Source organism: Anastrepha ludens, chromosome 6 (genome assembly GCF_028408465.1).
Source record: "Anastrepha ludens isolate Willacy chromosome 6, idAnaLude1.1, whole genome shotgun sequence".
NCBI classification, from domain to species: Eukaryota; Metazoa; Arthropoda; class Insecta; order Diptera; family Tephritidae; genus Anastrepha; species Anastrepha ludens.
In genome coordinates, this window is record NC_071502.1 from 80817845 (window position 1) to 80845823 (window position 27979).

Genomic DNA, 27979 nt, shown 5'->3' on the forward strand with positions numbered 1-27979 from the left:
TTGTCGTACAGAAATTTGTAAGCACTTTATTGAAACTACCTTGTTCTAATATCGTAATACTATGTGTACATATGTCCTAATATGCATACGCACATCTTATGTCGTTACCCTCCTTGGTGTATTTAATCGTGCTAATTAATAGCTCATGGCACTGACCTACAATAAATAATGTATTTCAGGGTTTGATGTATTGTGATTGACTAATCAAACCCAGAATCGGAATTTTATTTTAATACATAATTTTGAATACACTTAGAAGCTAGCGAACTACATACCCCCCATTTGCTTTTTTACAATAAAATGTTGATACTTCTTCTTTTTTAGCATGACAGTCCGGGGTGGACTACTGCTTCCGCTTGCTTAATACTACATATACAAATATTAATACTACTTTGTTCTAGCATGCAAGTACACATATATATATATATATGTAGATATGTGCCATGTTGTGCTATGCTTATGTTAAGCCTAATGCCCGCTTTGTTTTAGCTACGAAACAACATAGAAAAATCAGTGTAAGAAATCATCTAATGCAAAGTAAGCGAGTTGAGTGTTTTCTTACAAGAAATTTCCTATGACATTTCATACACCAAATTAGCGTAGAATATTCCCACTTGTCTTAACATATTGATTCATATATCTATATATACTTAATTAACGTGTTCTCTTGGGTTATCCAGCTCAGTGTCTCGATAAATTCCCACAGGAATGATCCGGATATTTTTTATGGGTCTTAGAAGCACTGATGCTAGACTTCTGTTTTGGTAGTACGAAGAAGCAAATATATAAACAATTCTTCCACAAGAATTTTGTCAAAAATGCGTTCATTTGACAGAAAATACACACTTTGCTATTTGAAAGATGACAGTCTTGAAGATGAAACACTAATAGAAGTTAGTTACAGGACACTAAAACTAATTTTCAAGAACCCGCTATTTCAACCGAAAATTGGCGCTCTTCAAGAGCATATTAATAGGTACAAATATGATTAAGTTGCCGTAATAGTTTATGCTTAATAGCGTAGCATTCAAATTGTTTGCAAAAAAGACGCATTCAGCACCAAGGCAAGTTGAATACTGAAGGTGAAGTCTTTCCCAAACAGTTACTTGATTTTTCGCAATTTTGACAAGTCTGACGTCCGCTCGTCTCCGATGCAAAACAAACAAAAGGAAGAGAACTTGCATGCTTGTGAAAATTCACTAAATGGCTTGATAATATTGTGATTTGTGATATTTAAACTAAACAAACTAATGAAAAGTAAGTGCCGCGTGTTAAATTGGGAAAGCACAAACAAAAATAAAGCCTTTAAATGCAGTTTTTTCGCGTTTTTATAGGGTGGTCGCCGAGACAAGAAAGTGTGTCTGTGTGCGTATAATTTCTTATGTTTAGTAGCTTCTATTGCTTTCGCCTACTCTTTCTCTTCACAGACAAGTAATTCCCCCTCCTTTTGATTGTTTATTCATAAAGCCTGATGACACAGCGAATTCGGAAGGCGTGACCTTGTATTCTATTATGCTTTATTCAGCTTGTAATTTATTTCTCAAATGAAAGCTTTTCTAATTTAATTCATGTGTCTGTATACATTCACTTGTCAGTGCTACCAAAGCTACAAAAAGTTGTGCTACCAAAACTACAAAAAGTTGTGCTACCAATGACGTAAAGCAAAACGAACAAAAGTTATCATAATTTGAACTGGATCTCCATCAGGAGCACATCGTTGTTGTTGTATTTTCGTGCAAAATTTGTATCCGGATCCCGATCATTGAGCATTGGAACACAACTAATACTATAATTAACCGTAACATTATCATTAACCACCGGTTTGCAATCTCCACAGCGTGTAATAGATGCCACGCAGCTTCAGCAGCTCCTTATGTGAACCGCTTTCAGCAACTTGTCCATTGTCGAGCACGAATATCACATCAGAGTCGACAATTGTGGACAATCTATGAGCAATGCTGATGGTTGTTCTTCCTTCACTAGCTGCGTCGAGAGCATCTTGAACAACCTGAAATTTTTTCACAAAATTAGATAGATGCATGCATTTGTACGTATTTGAACACATTTATTGAAAGTTTATTACCTTTTCACTCTCAGCATCAAGAGCAGATGTGGCTTCGTCAAGTAGCAAAATTTTCGGATTTCTCACCATTGCACGAGCGATGGCGATTCGCTGCTTTTGACCACCAGACAATTGTGCGCCTTTCTCACCCATACGCGTCTCATAGCCCTGCAATTTGCAATATGTAAAAATATATAAAAATATATGTATGTGTGCGCATTGTGCGAATCTTACCAATGGCAGTGCCGATACAAAATTGTGTATATTCGCTTTTTTGGCTGCAGCGATTATCTCCTGTTCGGAGACCTCCCGCTTATTATCGCCATATTCAATATTCTCCCTAATAGATCTGTCGAACAAAATGGGTTCCTGAGAGACAATACCGAGCTGACGGCGTAGATTGGAGAGGGACACATTTCGTAAATCGACATCATCGATGCCCACTGAACCGGCATCGACATCATAGAAGCGTTGCAGCAACTGAATGCATGTGGACTTTCCACATCCAGATGAACCCACTAAAGCCACTTTTCTCCCCTCCAATACGTTCAGTATTATGCCTCTTAATACCGGAATTTCTTTACGTGTAGGATAGCTAAACGTGACATCAGTGAAGTCAACTTTGCCTTTTGCGTGCCATGGGTCTCTCGACAAACCCGGTTTATCAAGAATTTTCGGTTCGCGACTTAGCAGTAAAAATATTTTCTTAGCTGCCGTAATGCCCTTCTGGAAATTGGGAGCAAAGGCTAATGCATTGGCAATTGAGGCTGTGCCCATTATCAAGGCTTGTGAAACCCTGTAAATTTGTAAATTTTTGTATGTATGGTTGATATATTTAATTTATGCCATTTGTAGAATAGAAGTTAAAATTCGGTTACGGTCACTTACTTAAAAATATTACCGAATTCCATGCCCCTGTTTACCACGCACCAACCTCCATAGTACATACAAGCCGCATAAGCAAAGAACATAAGAGATCTAGCCAATCCATACACTAAGCCACGGAAGTGCGTATTCTTCTTAGCTTTCTGAAAGTATTTTAATTTTTTGGGTTAATTGTTTTAGTAAAAACTTACTAGAAATGTGGAGGAATGGAAATGTGCGGAACTTACAGCCATTGCGGGGTAAAGCATTTCCATGTATTGTCGGTAAAACATCTCCTCTCTGCCTAATGACGCTACTGTGCGTATATTGGAGACGACCTCAACGGCAAGCTGTGAAGAAAAATCAGTCAAACTATGGATTTCTTTTTTAAAAAATGTCTATTGCTCACCTTTGTGCAATTTTCCATAGTTTTAGCAGTGCCCATATTTTCCTGGGCCATAACTTTGCGCTGCAAATACGACGCAATTAGAATGAATGGTGCGAATGCCAATGCCAACAAGCCTAAACTCCATTCATAGTACATAGATAAGCCAATACCTAGCCCGATAGTGGCCACTGATTGTACAATAGTTCCAATACGTTGCCCAGTTGCCTGAAAAATACAAGTTTTTATTTGAATTATTTTAGGTCAATCTCTTTTTTTGTTATGTCTGTAACATATTTTCAATATTTTTGTAAACAAATTTAACGAACTTTTCTTGACTACACTGCCTTCGGTAACTACCAGCCTTTACCGAAATTCTGAGACACGGTCGCAACTTTACACATTTCCAACGCAATAATTGTTACACCAGTCAAGCTGTACGAGTTATTCATATTATATTTACTGTTGAATTTTCCTATGCCAGCCAGACGCGCACCAGTCGAGGTACGAAAAAATAGCAGTCGTGAATGACTCATGTCAAAATAAAACGAATCAGTCAATTAATCGTCATGCATTAGAATTGGGAATCACTTAGTTCTCATTAGGATTAATTTGCACACGAGTCTTGACTTACACGTTCACGTGGTCAAACGAGCTCAAGTACTAACCAAGGAGTAAAAATTAAGAAGTTTCCCGCCGGAATATTTTAGAAATTTCTGTTCTTTCCTGATCTCAACAGCACTTTAGCGAAGGGCATTGGATGTTTCAACAGGATTTGGTGCCAGTTTGCATAGCAAAAAAAAAAAAACAAGAGAGTGGTGGAAAACTCATTTTTCAAAAAGCGTCTCAATACGCCACCCTACTCTGCGGATCTGAGTCCGATGGATTTCAGTTTATGCTCGATTTTGGAGGCCCGGGTCTATGCAATACGGCATAAAAGTTAAAAGTCCCTGAAGGAAGTGTTGCTTCAAGAACTTCATAGGGGAGCTGCGGCCCATAGCTTAGATTTTCATAAAACGATTGATGTTCTGTATTCGTGGTAAGCATGGACACTTTGAAATCAGCTGAACATGGAAATCAACTTAAGCATTATACATTTACTTTTTAAAGCTTCTGATTAGTGATAATACAGGTACCTCCCGAAATAAACGGTACTTGAGTTACACGATTTTCGAGTCACACGGAAAAGATAGCGACATTCCCTCAAGTTACACGTTTCTTGACCAATTTCCATAAAAAGGACAAAACAATAACTATTTATCAGATATTAATTAAGCTGCATCGAGTCGTACCAACTTTTAAGTCATACTATTGTATATACGCATATCTTTTCATTCTATTTTGGAAAATAATATATATAAAGATCTGAAATCTTCAGCTCTTAGCGTATGCTGGAAATCTTTTTTTCCTGTCGTGGTGTGCGAAGATGATTACGTTCCACGTAAAAAAAATTGAATGTGAACGTATTATAAATGTTGCTCATTCGACGATATGTCTAGTGAAGACATAAATGAATAGTATTATTTGAAAACCCTTTGGATGAAGAAAATCTTTGTTTTGAATATCAAATCTAGTGACCATCAAAGACGAGGAAAGTTATGAGGATACATCTACTGAAAAACTTTCAATGACTGATGTAGAGCATGGTTTAAATATGGTGAACGAGTTGCAGGCTTAATTATTTCGCTGAAAGAGATCCCTGTATAGCCCGTAGAGAAATACTTGCAGCAGAACTAAATAAGTATTCAAATCCATAAAAAAATTGTATCGCGGATTGTGCCATCTTGTAGTACCGAGAAACAAAAAGATGAAGAAGTTTCCAGCGACGAGGGTCCTTTGCCTCTTAAAAGAAGGAATATTAATAATAACATCATTTTTAGACCACCACCACCAACACCAACGACAGCGAGTAATTAGATTAAGGACCCAAAGAGTTTTTTGATATTATGTATTCAAATTTTTTTTATAAAACTTTCAAACATTTAGTGTTAAGATTAGAAGAATAAAACATTTTATTTTCCACTAAACATGTTGAGTCTAAATTTGAGTCTCCACTTACACAGTTGCGAGTTACACGAAACCAATTAATCGTATAACTCGAGCGACACCTGTAATACATTTTTATTTTCACTGAAAAATTATGTATACATATATTTTGATTAGACCGCAAAGTACATATGTATGTACCTATACTGATCATTCGAAGCGCCGGAATTTCTCTACAAAAGCCCCAAACATCTTTCGAAAAGTCTTTATCGTGGACAGTACAGTAGTCCTAAAGATTCACATCCAAACGGGAAGGCCTAATGAACTGCTTCAACAACAACAACAACAGCGGTCAAAATGCGGTTCACACGGCAGTCGGTTCTACGTTACCAGAACAGATTCGGGTTAGACGCAAAAGATAAAATCCTATTGTGAGTGAACGATTTGAGGTTTGGGTTATCCCTCGCGAAGATGACGTGATTGGCCACCAAGATCGTACGACTTGATCATACTCTACTTTTTCTTGAACGGTTCTCTGAAATCACATATCTATGGCAATAAAACCCAATAGACAGATGCGCTCAAAAGCAACGTTGCTCAAATTCATGAATCTATACAGCAAAGTCGTTTAAAATTCCATCTCTTGGGTCCGAGTTAATGTGCAAAGCCGCGGTGGGCAGTTAAAAGGTGTCATATTCTATACGCAATGGCATAACTGTACCTTTCTAATAAAAAAAAAAAAAGTGTTGCTAACACCTCACCTACAGTTTGTTTTATTCTTTTTCGACCCGCTCTTATTGGGAAACTCTATTTTTCTGTAATATCAAGCTCGTTACTTTCTTAATTATCTTCGCATACTACAAATCTTTAGGATTTTTTTGATGTCAGATCTTTTCATTTACTAACTTCTGCCAAGACGCGGACAATACTGGTCGAGCCCTAGAGCTGGTGCGGATATTTTAAGCAGGGGTATATTTTCAAGCTATAGAACACCATAATTTGGAGTCGATTAACCTCAGTCAGATATTTTTGTGGCAGTGTGGTCTCATTCGACGTTGCGAATGACAGTTTATTTTAGTTTTCATTTAATTTTCCATGGTTGATGACAAGGCGCATTCATTAAAGGTGGTGGCACTAGACCAACAAGAGTGGTTTGTACGTTTGATTTTCAAAGAAAAGTATTGGCAAAGTAGAAAACAAAGAATGAATTCGCCTTGTTTAATTCTGGGCTGACAGCCACATAGACGCGGCGAAAGAAGAAAACAAATCGGCAGATTTACCGATACCACCTTTAATAGATTCGCCTTAGTTGATGAAAATTAAAAAACAACATTGCCTAGCACTGATATTTTGAATTGCGTTTACATTGACATATTTTTAACGTTTAGGAGGTAAAAATTGCCATTTCAGAATACAAATCGTAGATGAGTACTTACACCTTGAACAGCAGCTGAGTCACCAGAAAGCCTCGCGCAAAGACTTCCCGTACTGTTGGCTTTATCGTCGAACCAAGCGACTTCTTGCTTCAGGATCGCCTCAAACATCAAACCTCTTAAACGTTCCGTAAGCTTCTCACCCGCAATACCGAACATGTATATCTGCGTAGAATTAATGTGTAATTGGGAATTTATTAACATTACAAACTTGTAGGGAAAGTTTTAATTACCTGCAGGAAAGTGGCAAAACCAACGATGATACCAGTTACCACAAAATATATACTATATTGATTCGTGTTGTCACGTACATATTGTGGATCATCTTTAGCGGCCAATACTTCAAGTATTCCTCCAAAAAGCACAGCGAAAATAGGCATAGCAAAGCCCATAATAACCGAAGAAATCATCCCACACAAAAGTTGTGGCCATTCCGGTTTATTCTTCTTTAAAATAGGCCACAGCGAACTCTCTTCATCTTCATCAACTAAAGCTTCCTCCTCATATTTAATGTCAATAAGTTCCTCATCTTCGTCTTTCGAGCCGAAGAAATTTTGAGACTTTTCAGCATTTTGAGCGTCGTCAGTCAAAGGCTCGTCTCCCAGTTGAGTTGTAACCAAGTTAAAATAGTGAGACTTCAGTTCCATCAATTCAGAATGTGTGCCACTTTCGACAACTTCGCCCTTATTGATTACCACAATGCGATCAGCACGTCGAATTGTCGACAAGCGATGCGCAACAATAATTGTTGTACGGCCTTTGCTCGCCTGGAAAAGAACAACATAGAACAGAATATTGATGTAAAAGTAAGAATTTTTAAAATTGCAGAGTCGAATGTGCTGAACTTGAATGATTACACTGCTTGGGAAGAATTAATAATATTTTTCACCCAAGATCCAGACCATCTAATTCCCATGTAAAATTGGTCATTGAGTCTGAAAATTCAGATTAATTTTTTTCCTTTTATGCAGTCCTCGAAATACTGCCAAATAACGGTTTCGGATTAAAGAAAAAGAGGATATATCATAAATATTTCTAATATATAGAGAATCCGTAAGCCGATCAAAACAAATTATGTATCACATTAAAAGTATGATAATTAGTAGTCTACCTTTAGTTTATGCATTAATTTTGATTAAAACTAAATATTTTAAAGACTTTAAAAATAGTTGCTTTTCACAAAAATATGAAATTTTTCGAACTATTGTATAATATATTGTACGAAATGGATGTTGAACATTTTTTAGGACATTTCTCAAAACTAAGATATCTAGAAAAAATTTAAGAAATCCTCAAATAAATATAAAGGTTATACGCGTGAGAATAAAAGTATCTAATTTTGCTCGATAATCTTTTAAAGATCTTGATCAACATTATTTTATATCCATACGAACTAGCGCACGCTGAAGTGCACATGAAAAACATTAGAAATAGCGGTCTTCAAGATGTTGTCCGCCTTTGCAAAAATATTAGATGTCTGAACTAAAGTCTTGGTGCAAACAAGAACCATACAACAGCATCAACTATTAAATTCGCTCTGATTGCGAGACCAACAGAAATGGATTTTTGTATAGAATAATATAAACAACTTAATGAAATTACCTTTTCAAGAGCCGCCTGTACTTTCGCTTCGCTGGCTGTATCCAATGCAGAGGTTGCCTCGTCCAATAGCAGTATTTCGGGATCTCTCACGAGCGCACGTGCAATAGCGATACGTTGTTTTTGTCCACCCGACAGTTGAGCGCCACGTTCACCAACTAAAGTATCAAGTCCCTGAAAGGGAGGAGTGCGTTTTTAATGAAAGTTTTACGCAGATATCAAAAACTGTTCTTACTTTTGGCAATTTTTTTATGAAAATATGAGCATTTGCCGCGATGGCAGCCGCAATGACCATCTCTCTTGTAGCATCCTCTCTGCCATAACGAATATTTTCAAATATACTAGTGCCAAATAGTACTGGTTCTTGACCGACGACACCTATACACCCCCTCAACGAAGTAATGTTTATGTCCTTCAAATCGGTGTCATTGAAATACACGCTGCCTTCTTGTGGATCATAGAAACGCTGCACAAGTTGGATAATCGTTGATTTACCACAACCCGATGAACCCACTAACGCTATCGTTTGGCCACGGTGTATTTTCAAATTTAATTTATTAAGAACTAGCACCTCCTCGCGTGATGGATATTTGAAACTAACGTCGCGTAGTTCGATATGTACCAAAGGTTGGTTCAAATTCCTGCCTTTCGGATCGATTGGATTGATTGTCGGTACTTGTTCGATGATTTTGAATACTTTGGCGCATGCACCTTTTGCAATGCCAAAAGCTTCGATATACGGCGCGGCTAAGCCAATATTCATGGAACCCATCATGATTGAGAAAAATATCTATAGCAATATATATTTTAAATTAGTAAGAGTTCCGAAGAAGGCAAGTTATTTATTTGACATACCGTAATCATATTACCAGGAGTATAATTGCTGTAAGCTTCTTCTCCAGCGTAGTTCTTTAAGACTAAACCAACTCCAAACCAGAAAGCTAAGGCGTAGGAAGCGTAAATGAAAAACCAGAGAAGCCCGAATCCGATGCCAGAAAACATATTTCGCTTGATATTTACTTTCCGAGCGTCAACAATTTGCGATTTATAGGCGCAGATTTCCTTGTATTCGCCCTCAAAAGTTTTCACAGTTCGAATGCCGCTCAATGCTTCTTCTGCAATATTTCCAGCTTTAGCATAAACATTCAGTTCCTTTTTCGACAGCTTTGAAGTCGCCTAGCAAAAAAAAAAAAAACAATTTAATATTCGTATAAGCATTTTCCGTATAAATCTTTGGTACGTACGATCGAAACAACGCCCAGTGCTATGAAAGTAACCGGTAGACTGCTAAGACAGACTAACGCCAGTAGCCAACCTTTGTAAAAAGCCAGCACTAGGCAACCAATAAAGGACACAATATAGTTCAAAAACATAACGTCCTTTTCGGCTATACCATCCTCCATTTTGGACAAATCTCTGCAAATAAAGATTTTGGTAATTGCATGTAAGCATACATATATTATATGTATAATGGTTTCATTTTAAAAATTCAAGATAATGAAAAAAAAATAATTGTTTCGGTATACAAGGTGAGTTACTGCGTTACAAGGTACATCCCTAGCTGACTTCCAGTGAAAGTTTGGTGACATTCGGTTCAATGAAAGCAAAGTTATTGCGCCTAAAGTGACAGTATGTTTGAGTCATCGGTACAAAAATGAATTTCGAACAAAGAGCTAATATCAAATTTTGTTTTAAAATCGGTAAAACATTTACCGAAACACTTAAATTGATGAAAAAAGTGTATGGCCTTGATCGTCTATCTCGAGCCAGAGTTCATGAGTGGATTACACGTTTCACAGATGGTTGTGGGGACATAAATGACAATGAACATACGGGCCGCCCAAAACCAGTAATCACCGAAAACTCCATGAAATTATTCGTAAATTTATATTACCAAAAATGAACCGAAATCATCGTTGAAATTCATAGACTCGGAGTTGAATATCTCCAAAACATCGATTTATCGCATTTTAACTAAGGACAAGCTAACTGAGGACTCAACATTCGAAAAACCTCATTAAAGAAGCGAGAAAAAACAAGAACTTCCTTTGAAACATTGTAACTGGTGATGAAACGTAGTATTTCCAATATGAACCTAAAACTAAGCGTCAAAGTCCGAATGGAAGGCCTCAGACGAGCCACCACACAAAAAATCGTGTTTGGAGAAGTCAAAAATCAAGTCGATGCTCATTTGATTTTACGATTCCAAGGGAATTATCCACAAGGAGTTCGAGCCAACGTGGCATTTTGAAACGTTTGTTGCATTGCATTCGTTGAATTCGCCCTGAAACTGCGAGGGAGGAAGCTGGCGCTTATTGCAAGATAATGCACCATCTCATCGATCCCCTCCTGTGACTGATTTTTTGACTAGAAATTACATTTTAAGCAATACTCACTCACCGTATTCGCTTATATGACTCCCTGTGACTTCTACCTACTTGGAAAATTGGGTTTAGCTATGAAAGGAAAACGTTTTGCGTCCGTAGAGGCCATCCAAAAGGCTTGTACCGACATCCTGAAGAACATTCCGGTCAATGACCTGAAACACTCTTTCGAAAAGCTTTTAGCTTTTAGTAAAACAGAGTATCGAGGCCAGAGGGGACTATTTTGAATAAATAAACTTGAAGTTATCAGAACAAAGCTCCTGTCGTTTCTACATATTTTAGCTCAGTCTTGTTTATTTTGGACTTCGCCTTGTATTAATGGTGCATTCGAAAGTGAAAACATTCCTATTATTGATGTCTCGCAGTAGCGCGTCCTGCTAAGCTACTTTTCGAAGATCTTATTGACGGTTGATGGCTCTATCTCACGAACGGCTTAGGCTGTATTCGCGCTAAGCGCCTGAATCGTTGATACACATATCATCGATGCTTGGCGGCATCCCACAAAATAAAGTCTCAGGTCGGCAAATCGTATCTCCGTAGTGACCAATTGACATTGCCGATACGGCTGTTGATACGATTACCGAACAGGGCGCGGCTGATGAAAACAAAGACAGGCCACGTCAATGTCTTCAATTTCCGGCTACCAATCCGGTAACCTTTTATCATGCCTCTGTAGTCCTTATCTTTGACCGAAATGGCATCTCCTGCAGCATTTTCAAAGAATAATTGGCCGATATTGCCACCGCTTCAAAATTCGCTAAATAACATATAATTCGAATCAAATGTTCCGCTATTCCAACTTTAAGACACTTCGCAGAATTTTAGTCCAATTATTACGGTTTCTAACTGCTCTAAAGTTTCCGAACATGATTAGGTCCACCGTTTTATTGAATTTTTTTAAGGCAGTTGTTTTCCGAAAAATTAAATAAAAAAGTAGTATTTTTCTTAAGATGGAACTTCCAAAAAAGAACGTGGCACACAAACTATTGCTTCGAAAACGACTACACTATTTACAGTACTCTTACATAGAACTTTTTCTGCGTTTAACTCCTTTCTGGATATCAAACTTGGTAAACTTTGTCAAGACTCCTACGAACTTTTTGACGGCACAGCGTCAATCTATACTTTATCCCAGCGACATAATTTTTCAGAGGCAGACGTGGACGCAAACGAAGGGTCTGAGACAGGGCTTGGGAAGTGAGTACAAGCATGCTGAAAAGTTATTAAGGTTCTTAAAAACGAATATAAGGTTCCTCATAGGAATATTAATGGGGCATATAACTAAAGATCATTCAAACACCAGGCTCGGCACCCTGCATAGCGATTTCTGCAAGAATTCTAGAGACGAAGAAGATATGGAATCAATTCAGCACTTCTAGTATGATTGATGACAAAATTATAAACTGTTTCGGCACAGGCTTCTTACAGTAGCTGTTGGGATTACCAAACAGTTCAGGATGATGGACGGACATGTAGCACTGTAAGCACCCTTTGTGTCCACCGAGTGTACTCCTTTTTAAAAGTAGCCCGATAAAAACGGACAAAATTTTTACAGCAATGCTTCAATTGATGATCCAAACTTAAGATAAAGATTGTTATTCTCGTGACGGACTCCATGAATGGGATGCCCCGTATGGAGACAGTCGTAAAAACATAGCTTATGAGCAACATGTTAGCCAACCGAAATCTGTAATCGTCGTAGGCTGCGTTAAATTTGTTCACGAAAGGTCAACCAAACTTATTATTGAAATTCATGCATTTGGAGCATTTATGTAAATAAAATGTCGCTTTCGAAAAGTGTACGCCGACTACATTACCTAGCCGACTTAATGGCTTTGATAAATTAATTTTACATTGTTATTAGAGGAGGAAGAGTGGGAAGAGTTGGGGACCCGAGGAATGTTGTGAGTGAGTGTTACTTGAGCTTCTGGATGAGCTTGTTTACGGGTTTACTTTTTTGAACTTTATTTCTTATATGGTTTGTTATCTCAATCAGTTTGGCACGGCTATACACATTTTGATAAATTTATTGAGTCTTGTGACTCGGGAAATCTTTGAACGAGTCGCTCTTATGGGAAGAGCTTAATCCTGCGGTGCGCGGCAATGCATGACTGTAGTATGTAGTGGTCTGCTCGGCAAATGAAATAAAAACGCCAGTTGCTACATATTTTGAGGCGGGAATGAGTTTGCTGTTAAAACTTTACGTCTGCGAAAGTGGAAACGGTGCAAGTCTTATCTTAGTTGTTTCGGTTTATACTTATGAAATTTCGTGTTAATATTACAGCAAATTATCTATTCAGCAAAAGTCAGGTTAACGTAAAGGCAAAATATTTTCTCCGATTTTTTACATTTTTTATAAACGCGGGATATCTTAAAATAATATTAACCGTAACATCCAATTTTTTGTACTCCAAGGAATAAGTAAAATTATCATACATATATTAAATATAAGACAATTAAAAAAAGTAATTTGACTTACTCGTTCATTCTGCTAGCCACTTCTCCACTCTGGTTGAAATCGTACCATGACATATCCTGATGTAACACCGACCTAAGGAATTTTCCGCGAATGCGCACAATTTGTGCTTGGGCGGCATAATTGAAGGTCGTTATCGATATATAACTGCACGCGAGCATCACTATGCCAATCATACTATTTTGAAAAGCAAATGTTTCCACTGCATCCAAAAGAGAATCCACTGCCGAGCTGGTTGTGCCATTTGCTGGAGTGCCATAATCGATCATTGACTAAAAATGCAAAATAAGATTTACCGTTATTTTCATATTTAAATTTGGTAGCTAAGAAAAACCGAATATAAAAAAATACCGAATCGCCCTATGTCATAAAGCAACTCTGAAAAGATGATCAATTCATATGCAAAGCTCACTAGTGTATTTTGAATTCAGGTATATTTAAATTTCTTTAAACCAGGCCAAAAAGTCTACAGACACAGCCATGCATATATACTATTGCAGTTTACAATTGACTACAAATGAATTGGCACCATGGCGTTTGCAAATTGTGATGGCAAATATAGTATAGACTTTGTTGTTGTGTTGGCAAGGTAATCTGAAAATTCAACAATGCCAGATTATTTGCGCTTAATTGTGCAATTGAATTGCGTTGTTGATAAATAAAACTATTTGTTAGATAACACAGTGGAGCAGCTTCACCCAAACCAATTGCAAGCAGTAGTATCCATGGATAGCAGTCAAACCTCAAGGGGATTTAATTCCACTCCATCACAATTTCTTTATTGTGGGTTACAAATAAGATATAATTGAATTTGAAATGCCGTTACTATTTCCAGAAACCTGAAATAAATTTTGGCGAGCATCTTTTTGGCAGACATATTAGCCCCCTAACTCCTTCTTGGTAGATCTTTTTGAACTTACAAAGAACTTACATGAAAATTACAATAGTTAAAAGGGGAGCTAGAGGGTTAAAATTTGTTCAGAAATTTTAAGCAGAAAATTTTACTTGGGGCTACCGAGGTTTAAAAATTACTACTGCTGCTGCCTTATGAAAACTACCAGTCTTACAGTCACAGACCGGTTATAAAACGTAATCAGATTGGAGGTACTTTTTCAAATAGGGTTTTTTGACAGATTACGCGGGGCTACTGTCAAACTAAATACGTAATTTTTTTCAGTCTTCATTGACATTTCATCATGGAAATACTTACCCCGCAGCAACGTTTACAAATTGTACAATTGTATTACAAAAATCGAAGGTATGTTCATCGCGCGCACAGGCCAACTCATGGTGTACGGCGATGAGACCCATTTTTGGCTTAATGGATACATCAAGAAGTAAAATTGCCGCATTTGGGCTGAAGAGCCATTGCATCCATTGAAAACAACCGTTTGGGGTGAACTATGGACTGGAGGAATCATCGGCCCTATTTTTTCAAAGACGACACTAGCGCCAATGTAACAGTGACTTTTTGATGCCGGAAATTGAAACCCGTGATCTCCACAATATTTGGTTCCAACAAGACGATGCCACTTACATACATCCCCCGGAACAATGGATTTGCTGCATCGTCTGGTCTCGGACCAGAGGATTGACCACCAAGATCGTGTGATATCACTCCTTTGCACTTTTATTTGTGAGGGTATGTAAAGTCTAGATAAACTAGCTTCGATTGAGGTATTGGAAGCCAACATTACTAAATTTACCCACGAGATACCGACCGAAGTCCATCAGCGAGTAATTCAAAATTGGTGCTTACGGATGGCCGAATTACAGTGCAGCTGCTGCCAACATTTGAAAAGAATTATCTTTAAAAAGTAAATGTCATGAATGGTTCTACAAAAAAATTATAAAGTTGGCCGAATGAATTTGCATTTTAGCTGTTTTATTTCAATTAAAAATCCGATAACTCTAAATTGATTACCCATTATGAACGTATGTGATGTTTTATTTCAATCTATTAATTCATTCTTAGTTTACTAGCCTTTGAGTATGGACGTGTCACAGTATTTTCCACAATGGAATGGAACAAATTGTAGGAATCCTCATTTTTTAAAACGCATACCTGCAAATGGTTTTGCTTATTTCACGCAAAAATTTTAATAGCTTAGTGAGTCAAATTTCGAAGAGGTCGTTTTCGTAAGTTTAGATATTAAAAAGCTAAGTGAAAATTCATCTTTCATTCGTCACAAAAAATTGATAACAAAAAAAAAACACCAGTCTAACGGTTAGACGCGATAGAAGTGAAACCTTCCGTAAAACAAACTGAGAGAGAATGAGACGAAAGCAGCATTAGGAGCGGGATAATTATAGGTTCATTATAATATTGCTATAAAGTTCATATTTTATTTTCTTCATTTTATTATTATTCATCCTCAATGTTTTCAATTTCAACAAATGATACGAGTGGCTTATGATAGCTAAAATATGATACAAATGCTTTGGCTTCGATATTGTCAACATATCTTTGAAATACCGCGTCAATTGTTGTTTTCGATCGTGTTGTCGATTCAGTGCGATTGTTACACATTTTTAAATTGAATGTTGTATTGAGAAAGTCAATTAAAGGAACCGCTGTGTTCAATGCAAAATTTACGTTAAAATCGCCACTTAAAATCATTGGAACATTATCGTAATCTTTTCTAAGTATCCGCGATACTTCTGGTGTATACTTTATTAAATTTTCGTGAATGAATTCCGTGATGCTATTTATTGATTTTTTTTCTGTCGATATTCACGACACTTTTCTGCATTATTTTTCGGCATAATTGCGGTAAATATTTAAAAATGAAAATATTTACGAATATAAAAATACGAACGCAATACAGCACACGCGGTTGCTATTATGAGGGTCGTAACGCGTATTTTACACAGACGTACTAACATACACACAAACATTCGTAGGACGCTTGGTCTAAGCAAGTATTAGGTAGTGTAGTATAGGTATACATAATGCCTTCTCGCTCACCGTACCTCCGTAATACGCAGGCGCGCACACATACGTACTAGCATACATACAAACATACATACGTATGACGCTTGAACTAAACAACAAAGCAAGTAATAGGCAGTGTAGTATACATACTACAATACTCACTATACGAGCGTGGCTCAGCAGTACGCAGCCACACACATACATATATGTACGTATATCAACATATAACGCTTCGTAGCCAAGAGTGTCGCTTTTTCGTTTCATCGAGTCTCAAATCACTCCCAACGATTCTAAAGAAGTTTTCACTTCAAAAATCTGCTAACTTTTGCAAATAAATAAAAGTGTTGTTGAACTGTTATTATAAAATGGAATGATTTGGGCATTGGCATTTTCTTCAGTCACATTTGAGCTTTTATAATGAAAATATAGTTTTAGTTAGTGAGGAGCACGGAGAGTGCTTTATCAAGATGTCGCTGCATTCAAAAGGCATTACCGAGGAAAATGGAAGCCCGCTAAGCTCGAAGAGTGCGGTTGGAGCTTTATGAGAGGTGCCCCTTGAATTCCAGTTCAAGAGGAAGCCTGTTTCACCTAAACACTAATAAAAGTCTGAGTGAGCAGTTTAGTTTGTAAGAAAATCGTGGCTTCAGATTTGATACTTTCCCTGGGAACTGAGATGACGTCCATCCTGAAGTTGTTATTAGTAGCCTCATTGTAATTTCTATTAGTGCACCCTTATGTGCACACATACACATATATGTATGAATATGTATGGCAATTAAAAGCCTAGAAATTTTAGAGAATGATAAGATAGCTAGACTGAAATTGTAAATTTGTCTGCAGACATAAGTAAGATAAGCAAACAAAAGATATTTGTAAACATACAAATATATTTATTTCAGACGAGTACTTGAGTACGTGAGGCCCCTCCAAAAAAGAAAATATTTTTTACTTACATTTGCTAAATTACCAAAGATCAAGCTATTGGCAGGCGTTGTCAGGCCGGTCGCTATGGTGCATATAATCCCCAAGGCATATAATAATCGGTCCTTCATCGTCGCATATCGAAACATTTTGAAAAATGCAACCGGCTCCGCGACATCTTTTTTGTCGTCATCTCTTTTTTTTGATTTTTTCCCCTTTTTGCTCGTCGGAACTTCTTGTGCGTCACCATTAGAGATTTGTCTATTCAAGTATAATACAATAGTAAAAGCAATAAATATACAAACTAGCAAAATAGGTAACTGAATGTAATTGAGTTTCAATAAACCGGAGATAATTTTAGTAGTGACTATACTTGTACAAATTGAAAAGCGATTAAAGTGGTTGCATTAGGCAGACCTGCGCTTTTCGACATTTATATCGCCATTTCCATTCAAATACTGTTTTCTATACTAAAGCAATTTTATTCAAGCACGAAAATTATAAAAATCGGCGCAAGTAAAATTTAAGATATCACAACAAAACTTGGTGCACACGCCTCCCCTGACCTAAGATAGATAGTTTTGAAAATGGATTAATCGCACAATAATCACACCCATTTTCTATATAAAAGATTTTTCCAAAAATGCTACAGATGGCATATTGTAGTAACTTCTGAAGTAAATTTAATGTATGAAATGAAACCATAAAAATAAACACGACTATTACAAACTCAGGGGAAATAGGCGTTGCGCCACACTCTTGTATGTACTTATACTGAGTTTTATTTAATCATGTAAATATTTAAAAAAAAATTTAATTTTCATTCGAAATGGTCACCATTTGCTTTTGCATAAATAAGCCTTCAAACGATTAGGCCATTCAGCTATAGACGTCGCTGCTCGAAGCAAAGATTGTTTGAGATCCTCCAAATTTCTGTGACATTTTCGACAGGCTATGTTCTCCAATTCTGACCACAAACTGTAATCCAATGGGTTCAGATCTGGACTTCTAGACTGTCAATCTTCTGCGGCTATGAACGCAGTAATATTGCTTTTGAGCTGCTACTGCTGGGTGGTTTTTGCCATATGGGCTGGAGCGGAATTTTGCTGGAAGATCCAACGCTCTCCGTTGAAGAGAGTACTGCTCAACTGCTTCACCATGTCTTCTAAGACATCCTCCTGGTACACTTTTGCCACGGTCTTAACCCCTTTTTCGCAGAAGTGAAGAGATGTTACGCCATTACGGAGGCTGGTTGGTGGCCACGCTGAACGCTTGAAACAATTATTATAGCGTCTTTGAAATTTTAGCATAGATTTTGTAGTTTTGCTTATTAAAAACTGGTTCAACAGCGCACATTTTCTCATCTGTGAAAATAATATTTTCATGGCAGTTGACCGCGTGCCGCCGAAGAAGCGGCTTGCATCTGTCAAGTTTAATTTTTTTCTTCTTGTCAAAAGATCACCAGTTAATACATTAATTTCCCTGGACATGATTTTCTGCTTTCTAAGAGGATTTCTACGATCGGCTTTTATGGATGCACTGGTTCGAGTCACGTGGGTACGGCCAATTCGTTTTTCTGTCTGTCACTTCAGACGTTTAGGAAAACCGAGTGATCGTGCGGTAATCAAACATTCTCGAAATATTAAGTTTCTATCAAACTGGTGCATATATTAAATTTGATCTTACCAAGTACTACCACCTTGGTCAAAAAGTGATCGTGCGGTAATCAAACATTCTCGAAATATTAAGTTTCTATCAAACTGGTGCATATATTAAATTTGATCTTATCAAGTACTACCACCTTGGTCAAAAAGTTCCCGGAATATATTCAGTAAATTCAAAATATAAGTTTATTCCTCAAAAGTCATATTATCGGCTTCAAAGTACGTCCCATCAACTGCAACGCCCTTATGACAGCATTTGATTCAGCTCTCGAAACATTTCTTGAACTCTATTTTCGATATAGCCATCAGAGTCGTCTTCCATTTTTCCATTACTTTCTTTCGGCTGTTAAAACGCGTTCTCGGTAGTGGTTTTTGACTCGTTCAAACAGAAATATATCAGGCAAGGCGATACAATTTTGATAGGAATGTTAATCCCAGATGTGACAACCTAAACAGAACTCAAATCAGTTGATGTAGAGCGTCACCTGGAGGTTGTTCCGAGAACTTTCGGTCAAAGGGTTTTAGCAATATAGATATTTAGTTTGTTTGAGAAAGGCATAAATAAGGCAAGTGTTTGCATGTTCGGCGATTTTCTGCTATCATTCTATTATATTTAGTGGTCTCAGAAAAATGATTGTGTTGACCGAAAATATAACGAATTTTACGATATTTAACTTTTGCTGATATCCTATTTTTATAGTGGATTCTTTTAGTTTAATTCATTGTAACAATTACCAAAGCTTCTAATGCATATAAACCAAAACAACAAAGTTCTTGAAGTCCTTTTGAAAACCCAATTCCTTGTTGAAAAACTTTGTATGTTACCTACAAGTATGCGTTAGCGCGAACAGTAATTGAGGTATTGTAAAACTTTGGTGCGCATATTTTTCAATAACCAGTAAGGAAAAGCTGCTTAAAGTTGGTATAGAACATTAAATTATGCGATGATTAAAAAACAGCAGGTATACAACCCGTTGCATAATTATAACCACATCATTTGTATTAGGCAAGAAGAGAGAAAACAATTTTCAACAATGTATGAGTTTTCCAAATTTTACCTCTCTGATGGTGTGGGGAGTTGTGAGTACACTTGGAAATATCAATATCCACTTTCCATCAACACGCATGAATTCCGAAGAGTGCATAAGCTTATATATTGTATATACATATATTCATATATATGTATATGTAATTGGCGCGTACACCCTTTTTGGGTGTTTGACCGAGCTCCTCCTCCTATTTGTCGCGTAAGTCTTGATGTTGTTCCACAAATGGAGGGACCTACAGTTTCAAGCCATCTTCGAATGGCAGAGATTTTTTATGAAGAGCTTTTTCATGCCAGAAATACACCATTAGCTTACTTTCGGATAAATTGCTGTCATTTCTCAATGTGAATTCTGGCAAAAATCTTGTTTTCCAACAAAATAATGCGGCCTGTCGTTCATCTCGCCGCACTTTGAATTGATTTGCCGTACAGTGCATCCCCTTTCTTTAGTGGTCTGAAATTTCTCCAGATTTCAATAGGGTGGGGTGCATTGGTTCGAGCAGTTTGTGAGCAAAATAAGCGGCAAAGGAAATAGGAAAGATGCGATTTTTTCTTCATGGGACTTCCTTAACACGCAACTATTGCAAAAGTTATTTGATACAATGCCGAATAGGATCTTTGAAGTAATTGAAAGGGATGGAAATACCACACACTACTAGGTAGAGCAAATAAAAAATAATTTAAAAGAATATCCAATGTACATTTATAATTTTGCAACAGTTATATTTGTATTCTCTCTTCTTTCCTAATAATACGTTCACATACAAGTAGATTATCTACTTTTTCACGCTTAACTCAAAATCGGTAATTAAAAAGCGCGATTTCCCAAACAAAATTTCTCTCCCAAAATCTGAGTTTATAAAATAATCCCAGATATTACCGACACTTTTTGACATACAACCCTGTGCTTTCTGTATTATCGATAATTATTATTACGAATGTAAAGAGAAACATCAAAATAAAAACTAAATGAAATAGATGCCGGCAAAGAAAACAGGTCTGGAAACATAATTCTAATAAAATTTTTGTTAAATATTATTAATTATGGATTCATTTTACAGAAAAAAGGGTTTGTCCGTAAACGTTTTGTCCTCTTATTACTTATTATAAAATGTAATATCGAATTTCGCATGCGTTTTGCTGCCATAATTTTTGCAACCTCAGTAAACGTCGCATACGGATTTCCTCCAACTGTTTATTTTTAGCAGCCAATTGCACAATTAAATTAGCTATTCTTTCTCCTTGTATTTTCTTCATATCGTTAATAACAATTAAAGAAACCAAAAACACCGAAATATTCCACCAAAATAATTTCTATGAAGAAAAGCCTCTCAAAGCAGTACTGACAGCTTATTGTCAAGTTTGCAGGTAATCTGCCATATGTGAACGGGTAGATTAATTTGGTGGATTTATAGGGTATTAATGCATATGTGAATGTATTATAATACAAGTGATGTTGTTTTTGTTGCTTTTGCAAAAGGTACGTGTGAAAATATTTTTTGTAAAACACAATCAAAAATATAAATAAGATTATTGTGCATTTATAATTAAGCAACGGGGTGTATATGTAAAATTTCTAACTGCATAAATTTTGACACATCTTAACTTTTTTCAATAATCATTTTTTTACAATATAATATGTGAAAGAACACCCTCTGTAACCCATGTTAGGCTTTAACTCATCATGGTAAAATTTTTTTTTTTATAATATATATTGTAGAATCTAGGTAAACTTTTTTTTGATATTCGAGAAATTATTTCAAACAGCCTCTTTGGGAGGATCCTACTTTTAGTATGGAGGTTGAATTAGTTTTAAAGGTTTTTTTCGAAGATTTGGGGCTTTATTGTGAAAAAACGGTACAAAATATTTTATTCGAAGTATTGGCCATCGCTAGCTACAACTTTCGCCCATCTTTCGGGCAATTTCCGGATGCCGTTCCTCCAAAATTCTGGCCGCTACTTGGCTATCCATAACTCAACCCATATTTTGGTAGCCTCGTACGAGGAGAACCGCTGGTCCGCCAAATCGAGACTCATATGCCGGAACAAATGATAATCGGAGGGAGCTATGTCTGGACTATACGGCGGGTGGGGTAACACTTCCCAGCCAAGCGTTCCAAGGTATTTTTTGACAGGTTGAGCAACATGCGGCCGAGCGTTGTCATGTTGCAAAATAACCTTGTCGTGCCTTTTTACCGTTTCCGGCCGTTTTTCTTTCAATGCCCGGCTTAAACGCATCAATTGCAGTCGGTAACGATCCCCCGTGATTGTTTCGCCCGGTTGGAGCAGCTCAAAATATACGACGCCGACCTGATCCCACCAAATGCAGAGCATGATTTTCTTGCCGTGAATATTCTGCTTGGCCGTCAACGTTGATGCGTGGCCGGGCAAACCCCATGATTTTTTGCGTTTTGGGTTATCGTAGTGGATCCATTTTTCGTCGCCAATCACCACCCGATGCAAAAAACCCTTCCGATTTTGTCGCTCGATCAGCAATTCGCACGTAAAAAGTCGCCGTTCGACGTCGCGCAGCTTCAACTCGTACGGGACCCAATGTCCTTGCTTTTCGATCATTCCCATCGCTTTTAGACGCTTGCAAACGGTTGATTTATAAACGCCCAATGATTCAGCAAGCTCTTCTTGGGTTTGGCACGAGTCCTCGTTTACCAATTCCCCCAATTCTGCGTCCTCGAACTTTTTGGGCTGGCCAAGACGCTCCTTGTCTTCGGTGTGAAAATCACCACTTTTGAATCGTCGAAACCAGTATTCACATGTTGAAATCGACGGAGTATGGTCTGGGTAGGCCTCCTGCAGCAATTCATTGCTGAATCAGCTGATTTGTTTTTTCTTTCGCCGTGTCCATGTGGCTGTCACTACAGAATGAAACAAGGCAAATTTATTCCTTGCTTTCTACTTTGCCGTGCCGAACAAACGTACAAAACATTGTTGTTGGTCTAGTGCCCCCATTTTTAATGAATGCGCCTTGTATTAAACCGTTCTATAAATAAAAAATTGCCCGAAAAAATGCTTACATATTTGCCCTTGCATTTTGTACGTTTTGCAAAAATTTCAAGTCAGAAACAAATATTTACTTTAGAAACACGCATTACTGCCAAAAGATTGGGAAGCGCCTTGTCATAATACCTATCATGACATGCATAAATATACTAAGTACTGATAAAATTTTATTAGCTTTTAAAGCAGGCAAGTATTATAAATTTTAGACTTCAATTGTATTTTTATGATAAAAAAAAGGTTAAGGAGCATGATTTTCTTAGCAATAAAAAATAAAGAATATTGCTGATAAAATTTTTAAGGTGATTATAAAGGTACGACTTTTTTCAAAAATGTAATATCTATTATTGCTAAACAAAAGTGCAAAATATTGGCGATTGAAGTACTTTGACCGCTTAGCCGAATGGGCTCATATTGTAAAAAAAGTTTTTTTATCGACGCTCACCGCTCGACATACAACGGCAAGCCATTTGGTGCATTTCTGACAGAAAAAAATTTTTTCATAAAAGACATTTGTCATTTGAGTCGGCGTAAACTCCAGATGCGTGCCATAAATTGGTCACTGAAATACAGAACAAAAGAGAAACGTAACAATTGTACACATACAGTGTGGTATATCGAGTGCTTAGAATTTGAACTACCAACTTTTTTGGCTTTGACAACTAAAAGAATGTCCCTGATGTGTTAGAAATCTAATTTATTAGACTTAGAAGTTTACAAAGTCGGTTGGTTTCCGCTTCAAAAAGTTGATATATGTATATTAAAAATATTGGAAAATCTTCGGAAGTCGGATAATCAGCCGATTCCATAGACTTAAAAATAAATAGTAAACTAATTATCCAAAGCCAACTCAATAGTTGGAATATTTTTTTTTTTTATGTATTTATTTTAATTAAATTTATCGCATAAGTGTCGAAACTCGCGACAAATTTTGTGAAAAATAGGGCTGGCACAATGGGCTACTACAAAACCAGCCGTTAGAAGTTATTTGAATGAAATTGTATTCCACGCTTAATGGCAAGGTTTACTCTTTCCAATAAAAGAAACCATTTAAAAATATATACGAGTATAGTACGTAGATGAAAGTATTCCCTGCATCACCAATTTTATGCGATCAAATATTCATGATGAGAAGATTTTTAGAGGTATGGCCAAGATCAGACCGAACACCGACTCTCAGCGATTAAACATAGCTGGTGGCCAAGCCTGGTTATCTTTCATCCTTGGTAAAATTTACCTTATCTACTTTTCAACTAACAGGTAAATGTACAGTTTTGCTCGATCATAATTTTGTAGTGCAAATTAGAGTTGCAACAGATAGTGATTTGGTCTAATATCGGATATCCGGCGAGCTGACTTGCCACATGACCAAATAACAAGTCTATTGTCTCGCTATCAATATAATATATAATATTTATTATTGGACAGAATAAATTATGTGAATAGAGCGCAGCAGGTCGTATGTTGTTCAAAAGTAAATGTAAAAATATGTTTTCACATTTTTGTTGCACATTTAATTTTCCCCCAAAATTGTTGCAAATCTTAAAAGCGTTAAGTACTTCTACAGCTCTGAACATCAACAAGTTAAAACAGCTGATTGTTTTGATTACTTGTTTCTCAATTGGTACGAAAAGAGTTAGCCATGTCGTCAATGAGAAAAAAATTGCCAGTGTGGAAATACTTCGAAATTTGAAGTGAAAATAGGCAAAGAGAAAACGGCAGGGAGGTAAATATCAAGAATGATAGAAACATGATTGCGCCCACCAAGAGTGCGTGACGTCACGTTTGCCGAGTTGTGTTTATTTTTTTATATCCAAAATGCGAAAATTTTTAAGTTTCATGTTTGTTTCTTTTATTTTAATTCAAAGTTACGGAAACTGTAAGTAAGTTAAAAAAAACTATATTATTAAACAAAAGAAGATTAAAAAAGGCCACTATGAAAAGCTTTTAGTGCTAATGAAATGTTGACTCTTATAAAAAATGATAATTTGAAACTGCAAAATTGAATGTTTGGCTCCATTTAAGGTTATGCAAGAATATTAAATCTTCTTCTCTCAATTCTTCTTAAGACTGAAAACCTTCTTACACATTTTAAAAAGCGTTTGAATTTGCTGAATGCGAAATAAAACCATAGATGTGTAATCGTTTCTCCCGGTCATCGATTCTTAGTGGGGCATAGGGCATTAAGAGGTGTATTCATAGTAAAAATAAGCAAAAGAATACCAGAAAATACTGAAAACCCCATAACGACATTTTTACAAAAAGCGTACCTTATTTTATTACATAACTTGAAATATGGCAAATAAGTCGTTCCCTTAACAAAAGAGTTTATTTTAACAAAAAAAATCATAAATTAATTTGTACATATCCACATTCATCCACACATCTATTTAAAAAAAACGCACATTTTAAAGACAATTTGTCACGCATACAAAGTTCTTTAAGTAATTCAATAAAAATTTGGTGCTTTATTTTCTTTCAGTGGGCATTTTAGTGCGTTTTTATATCCAAAGCTAGGCAACACTGCAGTAGCGAGAGAGATTTGAATGCTGAAAGCAGAAAAACACCAACAACACTGCCATCGCGGGCAATGCGACCAGATGTTAACAAAAAGTAAAGCTAAATAAAACTAAGTGAATTATTGAACTAATTTTTAAAAAATGTATATTTTACAAAATTATAAGCATTCCTTGTAATTAGAACAGGCTAACAAAATGTCACGAAAAAAGAACTAAAACTCCGAGACTAAATAACAAACAAAAATGCTAAATCAAGTTACGAAAATGGTAATCTGGCCATACTGGTGCTAAAACCACGTAACTCATTGTCAAATTCGCTGAGCGCAAAGTAACGATACCACAATAGGCGTCATCTCATTATTCTTTCCATCATGGGTAAATCTTAGGTTATTTATTATTTGCGTCTGAATTAATGAATTTTAGGCTATATAATAAACTTTTGTCCTCCTCTGGTGCGCCTGCTATGAGCAGACATTTAAGATCCAAACATCCATATAATTTCAGCATTTTATATAATAGTAAAATATAGACACATATACGTCGCTTAAGGAGCTTACTACTTGTAGTATGAGCTCGCCAATGCCAGAAAGGCGGCTAAACTTGTCGAAATAGTTTGAAAGGAAAGTGCCCTGAGACAAATAAACAAAGCAACGGCGAAGAAATGATAGATAATGATCTAATAGCAGAAATGCTTGCACTGCATAGCGAATTGCATCGTACATCGTAGAAGGGGTTACATACGCAAGACCATTTAACAGGTCTTAGTCCGCTATGAATTGCCAAGACGCAGTTATATGACACAAAAATAGTTGTCGATATTTACAACAGAATTTTTGTTACTTTTTCAAATAAAAGCCGTCTCTCTCTTCTTTCGTCCTATCGGTTTCCTTCACCTTACTTCCTTCATCCTTCATCCAAGTATGCCTACTCTCTGGGCAACCATTCTAACCTGACCTAACCTAGTCGCTAGGTATTGTTAGTTACCTAAAAAAGATTTTTATAGCTAAAATAATTTTTAGAAGCCATCCGCATGGCCAGACACCGGATAATAATTCATGACCCAAATAGTACAATAACTTACTATCCGGTAGATTTATTTTAAATAATAAATTTTGTCGAGATAGCGGCCGGATATCCGTTACATATCTAATGCGCACAGAAATATAGTATATTAACTGTGTTCCAATAGCCAATGAGCGTGAAGCGAATAAAAATTTTCCACAAAAATACAACAACATCAATGTGATTTTGATAGAGGTCTGCTTAAATTTATGATCCGTTCTGCTCGTTTTGCGTTTCGCGATTAGTTTGGCACCAGAGCCTTCTGTAGTTGGTAGGACTGACAAACGAATGTACGAGTATACAGAAACATGAAGCTAAATATAAATATGAAGTAAATTAGAAAAGCTTTTATTTCATAGATAAATTACATATTGAATTAAATTCATCAAAAGATTTTTTTTTAATTCAGTCACATTTGAATTGATGAGCTCTTGAAAAACGCCGAATTTCGGTTGAAATATCCTTCTCTTGAGTTATTTTAAGTATTGAGTTTCTTAGTCTTATTTACAGATCTTTCATCCTCAACACTGTCATATTCACAAACTACAAATATTGCGTAGAATACATCCACATATAATTAATATATTTAAACGATTGAGTTCAAGTCTGTCTTTGCATTTCTGTATCCCGAATACATTTTCGACAACAATTCTTGTGGAAGAATGTAACAAATTGTTTATGTTTGTTCTTTCTTCCTACCACCAAAATAAAAGTTTCGTATCCCATAATAATGATTCGTATTGTTCCTGTGTGAATTGATTGTGATACTGAGCTGGATAATCCACAGAAACCCGCTAATTGTCACCTAAAACGCAATAACTCCGCTTGTATGCATTGACATGCCATCAAATACTCGCAAATCATTCAGGGATCTACCATTCAGCCACAAATAAATGCTGGCTCACTAGAAAAATCCGTTTTCAAAAAGTCCTGTTATTACGTATGCACTTTGTAGACACAGAGTTAACACTTTTTGACACATACACTTACATACATACATATGAGTGTATGTACATATTTTAGCGCGAAGCTCACCATTTGTTTTGGTTTCGCACACGTAAATACATAAGTATGTAAATATTTAAATGCACTAAATACGCACTGATGTATCGATGTGAAAGTCCCGATGACTTGCAAAACCAAAATAATTTTAAACGTTCGCATATGTATATCTACATATATGTGCTTACGTCTATAGTCTACACATATACATTTTTTATTCACACCTGCTTTTTCACACTTGACTCAGAGGCGCCCTCATAAACAATTGTTTTCACCGCACTTAAAAATATCAAACGCCTACGAATATGTCGAATATTTATTTCGCGACTTATGGAACTACAAATAAAGTTATCGATGAATCACTGCAACGTCGAACTTACAGTTTAGCCTTTGTCTTTTTTTCGTTTTCCGGAAAGGATTCTGCCATTATCAAGTTATTGTTGTAATAGGACTTTTCGTCCTTGTCTACCCCGTTGGCAACGGTCATAGTGAATGGACGTTATTAACGGCTGCCGAAACCCTTCTAAGCAAGTAGATGCGAATGACTCTTTATGCTGGTGTCGTCCAAACGCTTTCACGTTACTTTCCCGACTGAATTATTTGGGCTAGAACTAATGGTTAATATTG

At 36.5% G+C, this 27979-nt stretch overlaps 1 protein-coding gene across 1 annotated transcript; it reads right to left on the reverse strand.

Annotated features, from left to right (window-relative positions):
• Positions 1 to 27961, reverse strand: LOC128866597 (ATP-dependent translocase ABCB1). Its single transcript, XM_054107461.1, has 15 exons — positions 27733 to 27961; positions 17078 to 17306; positions 13193 to 13461; positions 9574 to 9745; positions 9185 to 9505; positions 8565 to 9119; positions 8333 to 8503; positions 6964 to 7497; positions 6734 to 6895; positions 3336 to 3539; positions 3175 to 3276; positions 2951 to 3090; positions 2297 to 2858; positions 2084 to 2230; positions 1 to 2008 (listed from the first exon to the last, which is right to left on the reverse strand). Exons 1-15 carry the CDS (start codon positions 27837 to 27839, stop codon positions 1811 to 1813), a joined length of 3873 nt encoding a protein of 1290 aa, XP_053963436.1. The 5' UTR covers positions 27840 to 27961; the 3' UTR covers positions 1 to 1810.
• Positions 27962 to 27979: the final 18 nt, after the last annotated feature.